The 18,717-nt window shown below is 46.7% G+C and overlaps 1 protein-coding gene across 12 annotated transcripts in view; it reads right to left on the reverse strand.

The window, feature by feature from the left end:
* Positions 1-18,717, reverse strand: part of AOPEP (aminopeptidase O (putative)) — a 329,578-nt gene that overhangs the window by 232,485 nt on the left and 78,376 nt on the right. For all 12 annotated transcript variants that reach the window (XR_009447568.1, XR_009447569.1, XM_059656424.1 and 9 more), the window contains exon 5: positions 17,896-18,141. Coding sequence is in view for 10 of the 12 variants with exons in the window: in XM_059656424.1 (XP_059512407.1) it covers positions 17,896-18,141 (246 nt within the window). In the remaining 2 variants the exon portion in view is untranslated. The remainder of the gene's footprint in view (positions 1-17,895; positions 18,142-18,717) is intronic.

Here is an 18,717-nt window from a genome sequence, read left to right on the forward strand (position 1 = left end):
AGTAGTACATATGTCTCCTTTTCCCGCCATTGACCTCCCCCCAACCTCCCCCACCTCATGGCACATGCCCTCATCCCCCTAGTATCTGTGTCCATTGGTTATGCTTCTATGCATGCATACAAGTCCTTTGGTTGATCTCTTACTGCCCCCCTCTCCCCTGCCTTCCTGCTGAAGTTTGACAGTCTGTTTGATGCTTTTTTGTCTCTGTATCTATTTTTGTTCATCAGTTTCTGATGTTCTTTATTGAGATCATGTGATATTTATCTTTCTCTGACTGGCTTATTTCCCTTAGCATAATGCTCTCCAGTTCCATCTATGCTGTTGCAAATGGTAAGAATTCCTTCTTTTTTACAGCAGCGTTAATACCATTGAGCAACAAATGAGAAGGAAAGGAAAGTTAAAAGACTAAGGCTCTTGAAATCCTCTTTTTAAAGGACTGAGAAGATTCTAAAACACTGAATTTTGTTGTTGTTATTCTTTAAAATGTGTTATGAGAGAATATTTTTTACCTTAATTACATTTTGAGGATAACAGTAATGGTTATTATTATATTACATTTATTATTATTACTATTATTAGGATTTCTGCCTTACTCTTCCTTGCTTAAACTGGTATCTGTACACTGGGGAAATCACAGTAGGTTATCTTTGGCAAAAAGTAAGATTATTTTCGTCACCATTGCTATTCCGGCATGCGCTCTTTCCACCACTTTGTAAATAGGAACTGAATGACAGCTACATGCCTGGTGCTGTGTAGTTTGCTGGTTGTGGTGGTGTTTTCCCATGGCATGGCCTCCACAAACTGACAGCCTGAAATGCCCCCGATTGTCAGCGAGAACAATGAGTACATGTAACCCTGGCCTTAAATCAAAACACAAGTTAAATTCCCGTAGTTCTGACGTTACGGTGACGTCTCCAAATTTGAATAGCTAGTACCTAAAACTTCATTGCTACTGAACAGCTGACACTGTGCTCCTTCTACACCTCCGTCCGTGAGTCTGCCATGGGACTCAGGGGAGGGCAGGTCAGTTCTGGGGACGACATCAGGAGGGCTGTGGACACCGAAGACTCCCTGGGCAGCTCACAGTTAAGAGACCTCATCTCATTAGATCGTCCATGGAAGCAAGCTAAGAGGGGTTAACAGCCTCTTGAAGGGCTGAATGAAAATTTAGTGCGAATCAAAGAACTTGGAAAAGTGGTTAAATAAATGCATTTCCAGGAACACAAGCAGACCAGTCTGCAGTAAGGAATGACTAAGCATGTGTTGATAAAGTAGTAAAAGGGACTGTAATGATCTTTAAGTGGAAAGCCAGTCAGCTGCCCAGCACAGCTGTCAGAGTTAAATATAAGACCCCAGGGTTGGTGAATGAAATCGTGGCACCAGAGAGAAGCGGTTCAGACTACAGGCTCCATTCCGAACTGCGGCTGAGTTTCAGCTGGGTCACTTGGGAGACAGGCAAGACACAGAACTAAGTTCTCTTTTGTCAGTTTCCTCCTCTACAAAAAGCCAGTGATAACAGCCCGCACCCTGCACAGGCCGTGAGGCTCGAAGGGGACATTTCATGCGATGTCCTCAGCACAGGGCGGGGCTGGGGCGAGGAGCTCCCTAACGAATCCCGAATTCGCCATGGAGACGTCTTTGCAGCTTCCCGTGCCTGGATTTGGACTTTTCAACTTCCGAACGATGAAGAAAACTAGAAAGTGATCCAGAAGAAAGCAGCGGGGGTGATTAAAGAAAAGGAATCTAGAATCTATAAGGAGGAACGCAAAACTTTGGGATTATCTAACCTAGGAAAGCAAAAGCCGGAAGGTTTGCTAACAAAGCAAATGAGCAATAAAGTACCCCATTATTCAGTGTGGGGTGACCAGCTCTTCTGCTGCTGGAGTTAGGCCATGAGGGAAGGTGTTCTGTGGCAGCCAGAGTAGCACAGGTTAATAAAAAGGACGCCTCATCATTTTCTTGTTATGAAGAGTCCTTTCCCTTGGCCGTAGAGACCAGATAAGCACAAGTCTACTCACATCAGGCCAGGCATCCATTTGGAAGCACAAGAAAAAAGGCTCTCCAGCCGCTGCTTCAGCTTCCAGCAATTGAGATCGTCACACCCTTAAAGGGCCCAAGGGTCCTACCAAGTAGGGGAGATGGCGCCAATGACCAGCAGCACCCTCACTGCACTCCCGGAGCCTCCTAGCCCTTCTGTTTGCTTTGTCTGTTCCCTCTAAGTAATGACTGTCCTGACAGACCAGTGTGGGGATCACTGTATTCACTGTATTCTGTGTGTGTCTATAGGAAATAACTACCAGGGAGGTCAATAGGCTGAAAGCACATGTGTGTGTGTGTGTGTGTGTGTGTGTGTGTGTGTGTGTGTGTGTGTGTTTGCGCACACACACAGTGTAGGGACCTATGGCTACATTAATTTTGTGTCCACTAAAATGGCTGTCCTTTAGAGATTAAAAAAATAATTTGCCATGCTAGTAAACAACATTTTTGTCTATCACTTACCCCCCATAGATGTCACCGAAAAAAATTCGATTATTCTGGCCTATATGAAACCATATGGGGTAGCAGCCTAGGCTCTGTCTACTATTAACACTGAGTTTTACTCGATATGCTCTAGAGCAAGGGTCCTCAAACTATGGCTCGCGGGCCACAAGCGGCCCGCCGAAAACATTTATCTGGCCCACTGAGTGTTTTTGCAGCTGCTGTGTGCATAGGAATTTGTTCATAGTTTTTTTTAAAACTATAGTCCGGCCCTCCAACGGTCTGAGGGACAGTGAACTGGCCCCCTGTTTAAAAAGTTTGAGGACCCCTGCTCTAGAGTTATGAGGGTGGGGGTGGCATATGGACATTCAACTGAGTTTTAAAAACTGTTTCAACAACTCTGCCACAAGTCAACCAATTCCTTGAGGAGCCTGGAAATTCCGACACATTTGGTTGTTTCCATAACCCAGTATTTCCACTTCCCTTTCTGGCATTTCCATCCACTTTTTCTGTATTCAGATCACGCTTGGCTTTCTGCCCAAGCCTGAAGATTTAAACCATTAAAAATCTCTGTCTTCCCAACATCCTCCTATTTAAAAAAGGAGACAGCATTAGCCTCCCCCTTCATTTTTTTTCTCAATGTGGTTTAAGAATATTTTCCCTTTTCCGCCTTCCAATTCTCTGACTTGAAACCTACACAGCTTATTGAGAGGCTGGTCGCTGGCCTTTGGCCTGGGCTCAGCGCAGGCTCTGCCTGCCCGCCTCCGAGTCTCCCAGTAAGTGTTCTGTTCCTAGAAGCCCAGCTGTGCATCCCCACCCCAGCTGGTACCATTCTCTCAACACCAGAGTGCAACCCACATAAATAAAACCAGCAGCCCCAATTGTGTAAATAATATCTAGTTTTCTTTACCAGAAAAATAAATGGCATTTCTTAATGCTATTTAAAAATTTCATATACGTGGGTGTATTTTTTTAAAAGAAGTTTTCTTTGAACCTCCAAAATTACTCAGAGTAGGATGACCACACTTTGGAGCTGTTAAAATGGCCCAAATGTGAAGAAAAACACCATTTCCAAGCTGCCATAAAGGGGATTTCACGGCTTCCGCTCATCTTACTAAATAAGGACTTGAGCTGAAATAGGCAAGAGCTTCACAATGACATGTTGGGTCTGGGGTCAGAGACTAATTCTTACTTCCATCCCTGCTTTCCTACATGTAGGTTCCTCCTTAGTGAACCACACAAAAGTGCTTTTGAAATTTCCCCAAAGAGGAATTTCAGCACTAGTGGGGATGAGTAAGGTGCAAGCCCACCCCTACTCCCCTCAACATAAGGGGGCGTAGTCACAGAATCTCTGCTCGCACTGACTCTAAAATGCACCAAACACTCAATGCATTGTTCACTACTAAAATACTGAGGAGAAATCAAAGATGCATGTTTTGGGAAAATAAACTTATAGCACCCATAGAACTGAATACCATGCAATTAAATAAAAAAATGAGGAAACTCTCTCAGGCCTAATAATAGAAAAGAAATCCAGGATATAACGTTCCACGAAGAAATCGCAGTGTAAACAGGGTGCGTGCTCTGCCTTCTCTTGTAGAAGAAGGGAGGGGTGGTAAAGATCTATACAGTCTTATTGACTCTTTATTATTGCATCCACGTGAAGAAACACAGGCGATTATACAAAAAGCAAATAAAATCCACTCATCTACGGATGGGGACTGGGGCTGTTTCCAGATCTTAGCTATTGTAAATAACGTTGTTATGAACATAGGGGTGTGTATATTCTTTCTGATTGGTGTTTCTGGCTTCTTAGGATATATTCCTAGAACTGGGATCACTGGGTCAACTGGCAGTTCTATTTTTTATTTTTTGAGGGAACTCCATGCTGATTTCCATAGTGGCTGCATCAGTCTGCATTCCCACCTACAGTGCACTAGGGCTCTTTTTTCTCCTAAGCCAGTCAGAGGAAGACAAGTGTCACATGATCTCATATGTGGAATCTGATGAACAAAAAAGATCCAGACACACTGACACATAAATGGACATATTTCAGAAGGAAGGGAGGGGGGAGATGAACCAATGAACTTACATGCATAGCCCATGGACAGACAATAGGTTGGGGAAGGCCTGGGGAGGGGACAGGAGTGGGGTAGAGGGGATAAATGGAGGGGGGAGGCGGGGAGGGGAACATCTATGGTGCTTTCAACAATAAAGATAACATTTTTTAAAAGCTAATAAAAGTACCTAAGGAATGAGGGGCATGGGTGGATGGGAACAGAGATGGGCAACAAAAGTAGAAAACAATTCCACTAAAGAAACTTACTACTTGTATGCTTTTGAAGGTTGATTCTTTTGCAGAAGTGTCTTAAACCATTCCTATTCAGGCCTAAAGGATTACTTCAACTAACGTGGGCAGGTATTCTTCACAAGACACCGCGTGGGCTTCCGGGAGCTGGCTGGGGTTCCAGGGGGAACAGCTTGGGCGGTGCCCGCCCTGCCGGGCCTCTGGCCTCCCTGGCCAGCCTTCCCTCTGAGCGGAGGCACTGGCTCCAAGTGGAAGTGACAGCTGCTGACTCCGGGTTCTTTAGGGCGGTTCTGTCACGCAGCCACGCTGTCAGGCAGCCACACAGTCCCGCAGTCCCGCAGCCACGCCGTCACGCAGCCACGCTGTCACGCCCTCACACAGCCACACAGTCCTTCCAAGCACAGGTCAGACAAATCTCTGACACCCTGTGACCAGACCAGAGACAGCTGCTTGGGAGAGGACTCCATTCCGAGTCAAAGTGACGGAAAAGAGATCAGAGCGTGGAGCTCTGTCCCACCAGCGGACCCAGAGCCCAGGGCGGCTCTGTTCGTGTTAGGAAGTGTGGGAAGGGTCCTAAAAAGCGCATTTGGCCTAACCCAAGTGCCCAGGGGCTTTATTCTGCTGCCTTCCTCGGCTCTCTTATGTCGGGGAGGAGACAGTTAGCGTGTAAACTCACAGAGTTTAAGGTACTTCCTTGAAGGACTGAGCAGGAATGTAGGTACCACTCTAAAATGTTCCTTCAGTGAATTGAGAAGCTCCGTTTGTAAAACCTGAGTGATCTAGACTCAACTGTCTGTAACAAACCATTCGCGGTTTTACACTCCCATGCTAACATATCGAATTTTATTTTCTCCCTGGAGCTTCTGTTTCAGAGAATCATGGATATTCTGGGTCAGTAGGGACCTTAAAGTTTGTGATTTACACTAAATGAGCAACACATGTTAGGGCTTTTTGACCCACAAAGCTATGGAATTTCTGCCAGCCTGACGCTGGGCGGGGGGGGGGGGGCTATTCGCCGAGGGCCTGCTACGTACCAGGCACCTTACATGGTGGTCCCATGGAAGGCACACGAGCGTTCCGGAAGTGAGGGGTAGTACAAGCCCAGTGACTTTACAAATGAATACCTGGGCAGGGGCTCACTGCAGCCAAGGGCACAGCTGGACTGGCAGCCGTCTCTCTGACTCCACTGTCTGTTCTCTTCCTACCACCTCCTGGGTGTCCTGTGGGGCAGAAGGGCTCTGAGGGAGCCTGCAGTCCCAGCACGGTGGTTCAAAAGACCCCCCAAAGGAGAGAGAAATGAAATCAGGGAGTACCCTGTGCTCTGGGCCGCCTGGGGCTTGCCCCTGCTTAGCTCACAGCTCCTGCGTGGGCCCTCAGGTGTCTACTGGCCAGCTCCAGCGAACACACACTCGCCAGGATCCACTTGCCCTCTGCCTCGGCGGCCACGCGTCACCAGGCCTCAGCCCTGACCTGCTGTCAGCACCTGCTGGGACGCTCGCCCACAAGATGAACTACCTACCGGGCTGAGCTCAGCAGAAAGCTGAGCGTGCCTGCGGGGTGGAGGGAAAACCACGGGAGGGGCGGGAGGCCTCTCGGAGCAGCAGGGACTCCAGGTCTCAGACTAACTGGGTAGAGCCATGACAGGCTGGTCCAGAAAAGCTGCCGGTCGCACCTGTGTCAGCTGGGCCACAGGAGGACAGGCCTCTTGTTCGTGAGGATTAAATGAGAGACGATATAAAATATATGAGGACATTCCGCACGCAATGGAGAGTGAAAGTTAGGAAGGTCGTACTGTCATTAAGACATTTGAAGGCTGGAAGGGAGGGGCTCCTGAGTTGCTCACGGACTGACTGCTTTCCCCAACCCTAAGGTCTAGTGATGTTTTTGTCTGTGAAAGCAAAAAAAGCAGTAGCCCCTGTCAGTCAGGACCCTGGGCTGTAAATGACAGAAACCCGACTCAACCCGCATGGACCAAATGGAGCCCTAACGTGAAGGCTCACAGACGACGGAAAGGGCAGGGCACAGGAGTGCATGCCATTTCTCACCTACGTATCCGCTTCTCTTACCCTGTGAGATCAGGCTCCTCCTGGGCCTGGAGACATAGTCACTCTCACACCGCACACCTCTCAGCCTCCTGTCCTCTTCATTCTACTGGGAAATCCCAGGGAAGGACTTGTGCCAAGTTAAGTAATAAGATTCCAATACAGAGGGGGGGGAGGAAGAGTAAGAAGTGTGTGCCCCTGGAGGGGACAGTGGGCTGCACTGCCGTGACGAGGGAAGTGCTTCCCTCAGACCCTGAGTCAGGTCTTGAGAGGTTATCTAGAGGACCATGCGCAGATGTCTCCTCCAGCCACCTCCGTGAGCCGGCGCAATGATGGAACACAGTGCGGGTAGTGGCAGCACCCGCTAGGGAAACATTGAGATCTGGGCCCATTTCTTGCAGATTTTGGAGGAAGTACCGCAGAATGATCAGATGCACAGTCAGTCTTGGGAACAAACTCCCTCTCTCTGACATCTACCTCAACAGCCTTCCTTCAACGTTCCCTCAGTAAGGAACCATCATCTGTATCCTCAAATAACTTAAAACTACCCAAGCATTGGTAGGCATGAAGCTGGATCCAATGGGGTCCTTTCATCTATTCACTCTCCTCACCCCAACTTCTGGGCACCAGCTTATATGGCCTTGGAAGGCAGAGGAGAAACTCAAAATTTAAAAAGAGCAATTCAAAGAGATACAACGACCTGGGCCACATAGGACAGGTCCGAATAACTCCCAAAGAGGTCTTCCCAGACAGCACTTCAGCTGAGGAGGTGCACCCCCCCACCCCGGCCCCCAAGGAGCTGGTCACCTGCAGCAGAGGGCACTAGAGCCTGGCAGGTTTCTGGGTTCGATTCCCTGCGGTGGTCTGGGGACTGGGGCCTAAGCCCCCTGCCAGGCAGTGAGCCCTGCAGAGCTCTGGGGCCTATAACCTCCTGATTGCTTGCAGTTCTGCAAGGAGATATCAAAGCCAGGAAGAAATGGTTTAAAGCCAAACAGAGGAGGTGAGGGAGCACAGAAGGCTGACTCGGGATGGAAGGAGTCTGAAGGTGATGAGGGGGAGGGCCTGGGGGCTGAGAGGGTTAGGCCAAGGAAGAAGAAAAATAAGAATTAAATGAAAACAGCGTTTGTAGTTGGGCTCCTCTCAGGAAAGTACTGCCATGAATGCATTAACCCTCCATGGATGAGAACAAAACCCAGGGCCCTGGTGCCTGCCTGCTGGGCACATAAAGCTTAGGGGATATAATATCTTCCAGGTGGGTGTGCCCAGAAGCACACAAAGGTGCTTGACAGGTCACTTCAAACTGACTGTCAAGGTCAAAACAACAACAACACCTGCAGGTACAACCGAAATATCTTCACCCACCCCCCTCTCTGGGTTCTCTGTTGTCATTTGTTAAACTGAAGCCCAGTTGGGCAGCAGACAAACCTGATAACTGTTCAAACATACGTAGGTGTGACTTATCTGCTTGCAAATGGAGATAATGGGAGGCTAAAACAAGGGGCGGGGGTGGGGAGACAAGTTCGCTGCTAACTCTGAGGGGCAAGGGGCTGGGGCTGAGCGCTAAATGCCTGGCTGAAGGAAAGAGGCCTGAATTCTTCCAGGGATCATACACCTGGCGCGGTATTCGGAAATGCTGGTTTGTACGATGGTCCGTAGCACACAGGTGGTTCTTAGGAAAGGAAGGGTGCCCTTATCCTTGAGATCTGCCTATTTTGCAATCAAAGAGAGGCCCCTTCTGAACCTTCTGCTTGGGGGCCTAAAATTTAAATGCCTACTGCTGTCCAGGTGCCCAAGGAGTACAAGAAAATCGCAGGCTTATGTTCTAACTAGCTCAAACATCAAAAGAAAATCTACGTGTATGTAAACTGCTGAAAGAAACTGAATCACCCCTACACTTGTTGGAAATAAAAACTCCAACCCAATTAAATCAAAGAACGCTAGGGCTCTGAGGCACTTTGAAGGCGATCCTAAATCAGCCCCTTACTTTTCAGAGAAAGAAACGGGGCTAGGGAAGGCCAGGACGCCTGGGATCCCGGCCTGTCCCTGGGCCCAGCCCCTCAGGAACACACCTTCCTTACAGTGACAGACAAGCAGGGACAGCACCAGGGAGCGCCCCCACCATCCTCTTCCCTCAGTCTGGCCTTCTCACCGGAGGGAAGGTGGCAGGGTACGGACAGACTCTGTGAGTTTCCCAGGATGCCTGAGCAGTCCCCACCAACCCCACTGCTATCACCTGCAGCAGAATGATCTGGGAGGATGTGTTAACATTCAGATGCCACGACCCCAGCCCCACCCACTGAGTCAGTCTCCGTGGGGTTCCAGTGGGCGCAGGGACCCCAGGGACGGGCCAAACCACTGGGTGCAGGCAATAATGACAGAACTTTCATAACTGGTTTTCCTCACCCTTTGAAATTTCTGTTGTTGCGTGTATTTTATAGAGTACCTAATATATTCACAGAATACTAAATGCATACAACTTATGAGTAAATATCAATATTTGAAGGGGAAGATGTCCAGAAAGAGATGTGTAATCAGAAGTGGGGGCCTTCTGCCCTGAGCGGCGAGCCACTTTCCTCACTGAGATAAAGCAGGGCCTCCCCGCCACCCACGGGACGGAGCTGGACTCCACGGCAGCTGCACCACAAGCTCCGAGGTTACTTCTGAAGAGTCATTCCCCAAAGTGTGCTGTGAGCAGGTTGTTTCAGGGGAACAGAGCGGTCCCACGAAATGCACACGGTCAAGGGGGCCCCGGGCGCCACGGCCAGGGGGATGCTGCGTATTCTGGCCCTGTCTTTGAGATGCACACGTACAGCAGGATAGTACATCAGGATAATAAAGATATTAACGGCTTTACTAGCAGCCCTCCAATAAAGACTGCCTTTTAACTCGGTTTAATTCTTTCATTTCCTAAACTAATTAACCCATAGTTCCTTTTCCCATATTATTAACATTCCACAAAACTAGTCTTCCTTGGAACCTACTATAAAAACAAACCAACCCTGATTTAGGCTATTTCCTAAATCCTGTATTTCCTATTTCCTATTTCCTGTATTTCCGTGTAGCCACAGAATCATCAGCATTCACCACACCTGTCAGTTGATAGTCGTCTACTATATGGATTCTTAGCTTTGCCCATCCATCCCTTTCCAACTAGCAGCTTTCAATAGGGTGTTCAGAGATTGTGCATGCATGATGGAAGCCAGAAAATGGAGCAGGCTCCTTCTCAGTAGGTTCTCAGGTCTCCTCTGAGACGAAACCAACTCAGAAACTAGGATCTGCCAACCACAATCCCCACAATTTAGCAAGCTGGCTTCTGAGTGACAAAGGCCCACTGCTGGGTCCCAAGAGGCAAACCCTCCTTGCCCATCCCAAGTCTTGGCTAAGGAGCCGAGGTACCATTCACACTCTCCTGAAATGAAATTCTAGATTTCCATTTCGTGGTGAGAAGAGTTGATGGATATTTTCAGCAAGCTAACCGGGAGGGTGAAGGGCAGATCTGGCATTCCGTCTTCCCCGAACAATGTCTGGACTTTCTGAGCAGTCACCTCTATAAACAGCATGGTTAGTTAACCAAGAAATATAACATGTTCTGCTCTGCGCTCCATTCAGGTAAATCAGGGTGGACTTTTGCATTGTATTCATAAACCCCACAAAGTAATCAATTTTTAAAAAGGAATCCAGTTTTTAAAGGTGTGTTTCCTCACATCTTTGGCCGTTTAGGGTACTTCTTTTTAAGAAAAGGTAGCTGGGATAGTCTTCCGGCTACATTCTAGGGGTTGGGTAAAGTTGCCCACATTATGCCAACGGGCCTCTGTGGCTCAGACAGGGGTGGGTTCCAGTTGCATATGGGATGTGATACAACAGAAGTGATGTTCCCTCAAGCAAAGTTGGTCATCCGTGTGCCTTGCTTGCGCACTTCTGGAGTTGGTGGTCACCTCCAAAAGCAGTCTGGCCTTAGAAGAAATACATGCACAGCTCCATGCCCACAGACATACAGAACACATCGGGAGCCGGTAGCATTTGCTCACTTAGACTATCTGTAGTGGTTTGAGGAGTGAAACCAGCAAGACGAGGAATATTCCACCTCGGCAACTTGACATTGAATTCCATTATTCTTGTTCACCCAGGGAATGTATGCTCTATTCAGCAATGGTGTTCCTGTAGAGAAATAAGTGGGAGGGGGGAAAGAAAAAACTTTCCTTTGCAATGGAAAAATGGAAAGGTAGTGCTGAATGGCCATCTCAGGCTGAAGGGCTGGAAGAGATTAGGGGCCCATGATGACATCAATAGAGAGAGAGAAGATTGCAAATGTAGGTAGAGGGCTGATTGCTTCAGGAAGGCCTTTCAAAGGCTGACAACTTCTCTTGAAGGATGGCCCCAGCAGTGTTCTCTGAAGGTTGGACTGTCAGTCTATGCATGTGCAGAGCAGTTCAAAGAAAATAACACTTAAGCATAATCTTTCAGAGGGTGAGGAATCATGGCGTAATGATGATAAAATGCTACTTCTGGATCTGACAAGCAGCACAGCTGTTTGATGGCAAGAAGAAGATTCTGGCTGAGCCAAAAGCTATGAGTTCACTCTGCCTGTTGTTCCAACAGAAGAGAGAGAGCCTGGCCCCACCATACTCCTGTGACTTGGTGGCTGCCTCCAATAAGCCCACAGTGACCTCTGATCTTCAAGTCAACTCTGTGACCCCCTGGTTCCCATGGCCAGCCCCTGAGGCAGACATGCACACCTCAGAGAGGGTGACAGATAAGGCTGAACCCCAGGCTCTGTGAGCCGTCCAGAATGAACCCCTTTGGCTTCTCTCTCTGACTTCCCAGCTCTAGTGACTTGGGGACATCATCTATCCTCCTGCACCTGCACCTGCACCTGCACCGTAAAGAATGGAGCATAGCCCTGGACAGGTAACTCACTGGTTGGAGCTTTGTCCTGTTCACCAAAAGGGTGCGGGTTCGAGTCCCAGTCAGGGCACATACCTAGGTTGCGGGTTTGATCGTATGGGGAGGCAACCGATCGATGTTTCTCTCTCACATTGGTGTCCCTATCTCTGTCTCTGTCACTCTCTCTCACTCTCACTTTCTCTCTAAAAATCAATAAAAACATATCCTTAGGTGAGGATTAATAAATAAATAAACAAATGGAGCATACACACAGCTCACTAAGCACAAATGGGTATTGTCAAGACTACCCAAATAATTGCAGCCAAGGGCTGTCAAGAACATCACTTTATAAATACCAGTTCCTAGTTCAAGAAAAATAAATTAAAGAACCAGAACACATTAGAAGTGGAAGGCCCTTCACTATAAAATAGGAGGGAAACAAAGTTAAATAATATTCTCAAGAAGAAAATCAAAAATAGAGAACAAAATGGAGAAATGAACACAAAGAGAACAGCCAAGGGGTGTGTGTGAGGGGGCATAAGCCACCTTGCTGACCATGCCACTCACCAGTCTGTTTGCTCATTCATCGCTATAGCAACGGCAGTGGTACCAGTAAACAAAGCTTTAAAATTTTACAGGGAAAAAAATAAAAAAAGAAGGGTAGTATGAGCTGCTTTTTGTCATTCACATCCACCTGTTTGAAAAAACATGAGTTACACTGGAAAACAGTGGACGGAAATGCCCTTCAATTGTTAAAACAATCCATGCAGAAAGAAATCTGAGAATTTATTAGTCTTGGAAACAACAATCACAAAGAGACAAAACTCACACACAGGCCCCCAAGTCCTCAGAGAATAGAGAAGCTGGCAGCCTTGGTAAACAGAAAGGTGCTCTAATGTCCAGCTCCAATCAGATTCCAGAAGCAAGTATCGCGACTGGGGCACGCTGCCTCGAAGCCAGGGTCACCTCCCCTGGCACGTAAAGGATTGTTTCAAAGCACGGCGGTTTGGTTTGGGGCATCAAAAAAATTCAAGTAGAAGCTAACAAAGAACAAGCAAAGAAAAATTCCCAAAGCTGTGAAACCTTGCTATTTAAGATAATGACAGAAATTTATGACTGCTTCCTTCCTGGCAGAAAGAAGCACAGTTAGAATCCTGAAAACAAGAGGCCCTTTGTCCCAGCATGTTGTGTTTTGCTGATTCTATTACGCATTGGCTGGGAGATAAGAATAAACAGGACAACACCCTGTCTAACCCAGGAGAAGGAGGAGGGAGGAGAGAGGAGGGAGGAGGAAAAGCTGGTTATGTTCATTCTTGGGCATGTACGTACACACCATTTATTTGCAAATTGAGATGCTTAAGAAAACTGTGCGTGCAATAGTCAGGAACTACTAGACGCCTTTTATTGCACAATCAAATCTTTTAAGAATAAGCCATGTGTAATAGGAAGCTTTATAGTTTTTCTCTACTGTGAAGTACGTTGAAGATATTTAAGTAATTGGCAATTATTTCTCGAAGCTCTTTATTTACCAATCCTATTTTTGTTCAGTCTTTTAAAAGCTTAAAATCAGGATGAGCAAACATGTACACGCAGCCTCCCTCCCTGTATCAAAAAACCTTGCGAGGAATCCATCAGCAGCCTCTGGGGGAAGGAACGTGTTGCTCCGAGACTCGTCCCTTCTCCACAAAGGGAGAGTTGTCAGTCCAGGCACAGGTGCTCCATGTCCTCGCAATGGAGAAGTTTGCTTAAGGACAGCAGCTGCTAAGCTCAGTCAGCTTCTAACTGGCCTGTCCCGAGCTGGTACGGCACTGCTGGCCCCAGGAAACTGGGAGAACACTTGACCCCTCTCCCTCTAACACCTGGCTGCCTGGAACCACCTCCCCCATTTCTTACTGGCTCTCCCTCACTCTTCCTCATACCATGTGGGTGGCTCAGGTGACCAAGCCCTGAGGGACCATGGCAGCTCCTGGCTTCAAAAAACGAGTTTAAGAAGTGGGTGAAGGAGAAGTGGGTGAAGGAAAGCCATTCTAAAAGCTCACTGCCCTTCAGCTACACTGGGCTTCTTTCTGCTCCTCCAGCCCTTCCATGGTTTCCACCTTGGGGCCTTTGGACTTGAACCACCTCACCCTGGTTGCTTTCCCACCAGACGGTCGCAAGGCTGGCTCCTTCCCATTCTCCAGTCTCACTGCAAACATCACTCTTTAAAGAAGCCTTTGCCTCGCCACCCAAGCAAAGCTACCTATCCTCAGTCACTCTACCGCTGACTTGGTTTTCTTTGCCCTTAGCACACATCTTGGTTGTTTGTTTTTATGTATACAGTTTTCTCCTCTGACTAGAATGGAAGTTCCATGTGGACAGAGACCGCGTCAATCTCATTCCCACTGTAGACTCAGCATCTTTAATCCTACCTGGCTCACATTATGTGCTCAACAGAAATTTCTTACAAGAATGAATAAAGAAACAATGAACAGATGAACAGGACAATCTGGTATAGAACCGGTGGGCAAGGTCAAAGCAGACTTTGTGACTTGTCCTGAACCACGCTGCTGCTGTGTTGTTTGTTTGCTTGTGGGACCAGGGCTGAGGCCCAGGTGAATGGCTGGGCATGGAGCAGGGCCACGGAGGACGTGGCTTTTTATTCAGAGCTCCGTAACCACTCCAAAAATGATTTGTAGGAGATGCCTGAAACTGAAATAGAAAAAGGGGGGAAAAAGAATATTTGGATATCAGCAAGGTAGTTCTGCCAACCTAATTATGCCCCGTGACACGTAATTGTGAACTGCTGAAAGACAAATGATGAAGCAAAGCATGTATTATAAACGCACTCACAAGGAAGACGGAGGTGCTAATTTTTAAGCAACCGTCATAAATGTGGTTTCAGGATATTATTCCATTAACATTATTATTATTATAACAAAGAGTGTAAGCATGATGATGAGCTCCTTTCATGCATTTCTCAATACCTAGGAAATCAGGCTTACTGGTGAATCCCTAGCTGAGACGTCTGAGAAAATACCAGGTGGCAATGGAAACGGCGGAACACTCATGAAACCCACACGAAGACAACTAGCTGTTCTTCAGTAGAGAGTCATTCAAAGCGCATTCAGATCTTCGGATAGACATCAAATCACACAATCCACGAAATGTCCACTCCATAGCTCCTAATATGGCAGATTCAGTGGAAGGCAAAAATAAAGCAAAACACAAAGCCCACACTTACCAAATGAGAGAAGTATGGGAATGGAACTTCCACTAGTGTTTTAAAACACATTGGTGATCTTTCTCCGAATCAGAATGGAATGAAAGCGTCTATTCCGTGGAACGGTCATTCAGAGGAGGATTGGAGCGGGTGTTGCTAGGTCATAGGTCTAATGATTTTGGGCACCTATTCTATTACTAGGTGTCAAAAATCACTAAGTGCAGAATTGACAAATGTTCTAGTTACTGTTGTGTTTGAAAAGCATTCCAAATTCTAAGAAGATGTTTGTGTATTATTTACCTTCTTTTAAATTGACTTGTCATTTCTTACATTCAAGTTGAACAAATGTGTTTTCCCTCACTTCACTGAATATCAGAACCAGGCTCAAAAGCAGACTCAGAGAACGAGTTTTAAGATTATTTATACAACCCATGACGTGTAACATTTAAAATACAGTGCAATCATTATCGATATCAACCAAATTTTTTTTAAAAAAAACTACTTAACATGGCTATTAACAATTTACCCATTTTAGTTCATATGGGATTTTAATGTCATTTACCGAAGAAAAAAAAAAGAATTCTAAAATGGTATAAAATGGGTTTCAATATGACTGACCCCTAACCACTACAGTAGTCAGGAGGCACGGAATTTATAATCTTGCATATGTGTTTATAAAGTGTGGCCTCGGGAAAGAACCATTTAATTTACCGGCACTCCTGTGAGCTCTGGTGCACAAGAACGAACAGGACAATGCCAAGTTTCGGTGTGGAGGTCTTTCCCGATGGTTCTGACTGTCCTTGATGTTTCTCTGTTCCTATTTTGGGCACGGAGTTGGCCTAGAAGACTGTCATTTTTGTCCCAGCTTTGCTTTCCAGAGCCCCAGGCAAAGCCATGACCATAAATCAGGCAGCGGGACCCTGGGAGCCAACTGAGTCATAGACCCCACTTGGTCACATGTGCTCAAGGTGTTGGGATCCCAAGAGAGTCACGCCAAACAAGTGGAATCAATTTAGGTCAGAGTTAGGAAAAACAGTGCCCCCCTCCCCCCGCCCCCCCCCCCGCCGCCCCCGCCACTGGCAGTGGAAGACACCACAACCCTCCGCAGCTCGAGCACGGGGAACAGTAACTAAGCCCAGGAAAATATCTAGGCCAGGGCAGACTCTTTCCACAGTCCAAAAAGAAGGGGAGAAATGGAAAAAAATGATATCTGACAACCCACAAATGTTTAAGTGTGCGGTTCTCCTGTTCAGCATGAAAGCACTCTTGTTGCTGCTAAGTTATTATTACCCTCACATTTTTTACATTTGTGCCCAGTACCATTTAGCCTGAGGGTATTTAGGCTTATTGCTTTAAAAATACAGAGTTAAGCATGTTTAAATCACTTTAAATATCGCAAGCAGCAGCAAACACACAGCCTACCTGCTTGGGCACGCAAACTTGAAAAGAAAAGCTTTACACCATGGCCCGCAGGTCAGCCAGTCCTGGCCCAGGCAGACGGACGTCAGGAAGGAGCTACAGAAAACAAGGCCCTCTGTGTGAGAGCCTCTCTGCCCGGCTTCCCTCGGGTCAGCGCTCAACTGTGAGCAAACATGCCCTGAAAGCTGCACTCTCATAAAGTGCTGAAAACTCCCAACAGATATGGCCCCTCAAAACTGTGTACAAATGAGACGCATTTAATGAACGACCCTTTCTTTGCCAATAATTCTGCTTAAATTAAGTCCAGCAGACTCTTCAAAGGGACCAAAGAAGCCCGCTTGTTAAGAAGGATTCTATATATAGACATCCAAGACAATTCTATGATGCATGTAACCAAATATATATAATTATCCTAGCTTCTACATTCCCATTATCTTCATAAATATAGGATAAAAATCAGCCTAAAGGACTTTCTCAGACCTCCGCAGGATTAAGACTAGCCAGCCAGCTTTTTAAAAGGATACGTATGTAGTAAAGATCAAAAGCAAATGTTCTGGACAGTTCTTTTCTACTCATGGGTTCTTACTAAGAATGTGTGCAGTTTTCAGGGAAAACACCACAAATGACAGCTGTTCAAAAGCATGGAAATTAATTGGCAGCAGGAATTTCCTTGACTAATAGGGAAAAACTTAAAGTCACATGTTTTGATGAGCTTATTTTTCCCATCTTTAGTCAAGCATATCCACTGTTAATGATTAAGATTTTCAAACAGAAATATAACCAAGTAAAATCCTGAGTAGATAACCAAGTAAAACGCTGAGTGAAATCCAGCTACCTATTACTGACTAAACAATGGCATTAATGAACGAATTTTAGGTGTAAATAATATAATTTAGGGAAAGGTTCAACTTGCAGGTCTTGATTTTCTATAGGAACTAAACTATGACATCAATAAGAACAATGTAGTTATTGTATTGAGCAGCAGTAGTAAGACAAGTACCTCCCACCCCCACCTCATCCCCAGGAAGCCGCCTGCTTTGAGCTGTTTTTCTAGCAGTGGTGATGGATTTACACTGATCCATCCACAGTCTCTCTGACACAGGGGCTCTTAAGCCATTGCCCTTGTGACGACGTGAGAATGGATGAGACAGCTGGTCAGGATTAGGCGAGCAGCCTATGGCCCTGGAACCAGGTTGTGTCACCCTGCCCAGAATTATGACCTTGGGATCATTAGCATTATGCTCTCACCACCTAAGCTAACCAGCCAGTGATCAGCCACGACCCAACATACAACACTCTGGGGGCACCATGTCTTTTAAATCCCAGCGACAATGTCATTCTATTTTTAAGGCAGCTGAATGCAGCCCAAGACACCCAAAGGCTCATGCACCATAGAGTTTATGCACAGACTGTCCCTCAAAGCAGCAATGAGATGTCCAAGCACAAGCAATCATGGCCCTTCCATCCTAATAAAGGACAGCTCTGACTGAGCTCAGAAAAAGCAAGAAATAGTCACAGAATTCCCCCAGCATGTTCTCTCCAAGTGCCATAATGGAACAATGTACCTGGCCATCCCCAGGCTTGGGAAGTTGGCAGGGACGATGAGCACATCCAGCCTGGAGAATGGGTGTGTCCCCAGCACAGCGTGCGCTGCTGAGAGGCAAGGAGAGAGCAGCTGCAGAAGGGTCTCCTGGCAGGCACCTGCGAGGCTCTCGGGGGCGAACACCCGATGAGGAATGATCTCCTGGGTTGTGGCAGACGGATTCTGGAAGCGGCAGGGGTATTCCATGTGGCCACAGACGCCAGCACACCTGGGGACAACACAAAATAAACAGATGTACTTTATGGTAAATAGGTTTATGCTTCTTGCTGTGGAGGTGAGGAGCTTTCACAGGCATGGGCCACTTCTAGGAGAGAGCGGTTCAGACAGGTTCACAAGCAAAAACCGTACTTGAGTTCTCCGCTTGCCTGATCTATGCAGCAGTGATAAAATACAGGTGGACATACTTCTGACTGTGCTGAACTGTTTGAGTAATTTCAATCTAAGCTAAGTGAAAGCAGTAAAATCTTGTTTTAGAATAAATGGGGGAAAAGCCCCAAGACTCTAAACAGTAAAACAACTCATAAAACAAACAATAATGTCTGCCCTTAGAATTGTGCTTTCAAATATCACTATGGAAAAAATCCTCTCCAAATCAGGGACGATTCATAACCCTGAAAGGAAGGGACAGTGCAGCCAAAGTGAAGATGGCATTCTGGAATTTGCTAGAATAAAAGCCGTGGATTTGGGTAGAGAACAATGAAGAAAATGACAGTACAGCTTCCAACTTCAAAAGAGCACAGTCCACTCTACTGAAAAGTAGTCTAGGCGGTTCTTTACAAAGGCC

This window comes from Myotis daubentonii, chromosome 11, assembly GCF_963259705.1.
Source record: "Myotis daubentonii chromosome 11, mMyoDau2.1, whole genome shotgun sequence".
In the NCBI taxonomy this organism is placed as follows: domain Eukaryota; kingdom Metazoa; phylum Chordata; class Mammalia; order Chiroptera; family Vespertilionidae; genus Myotis; species Myotis daubentonii.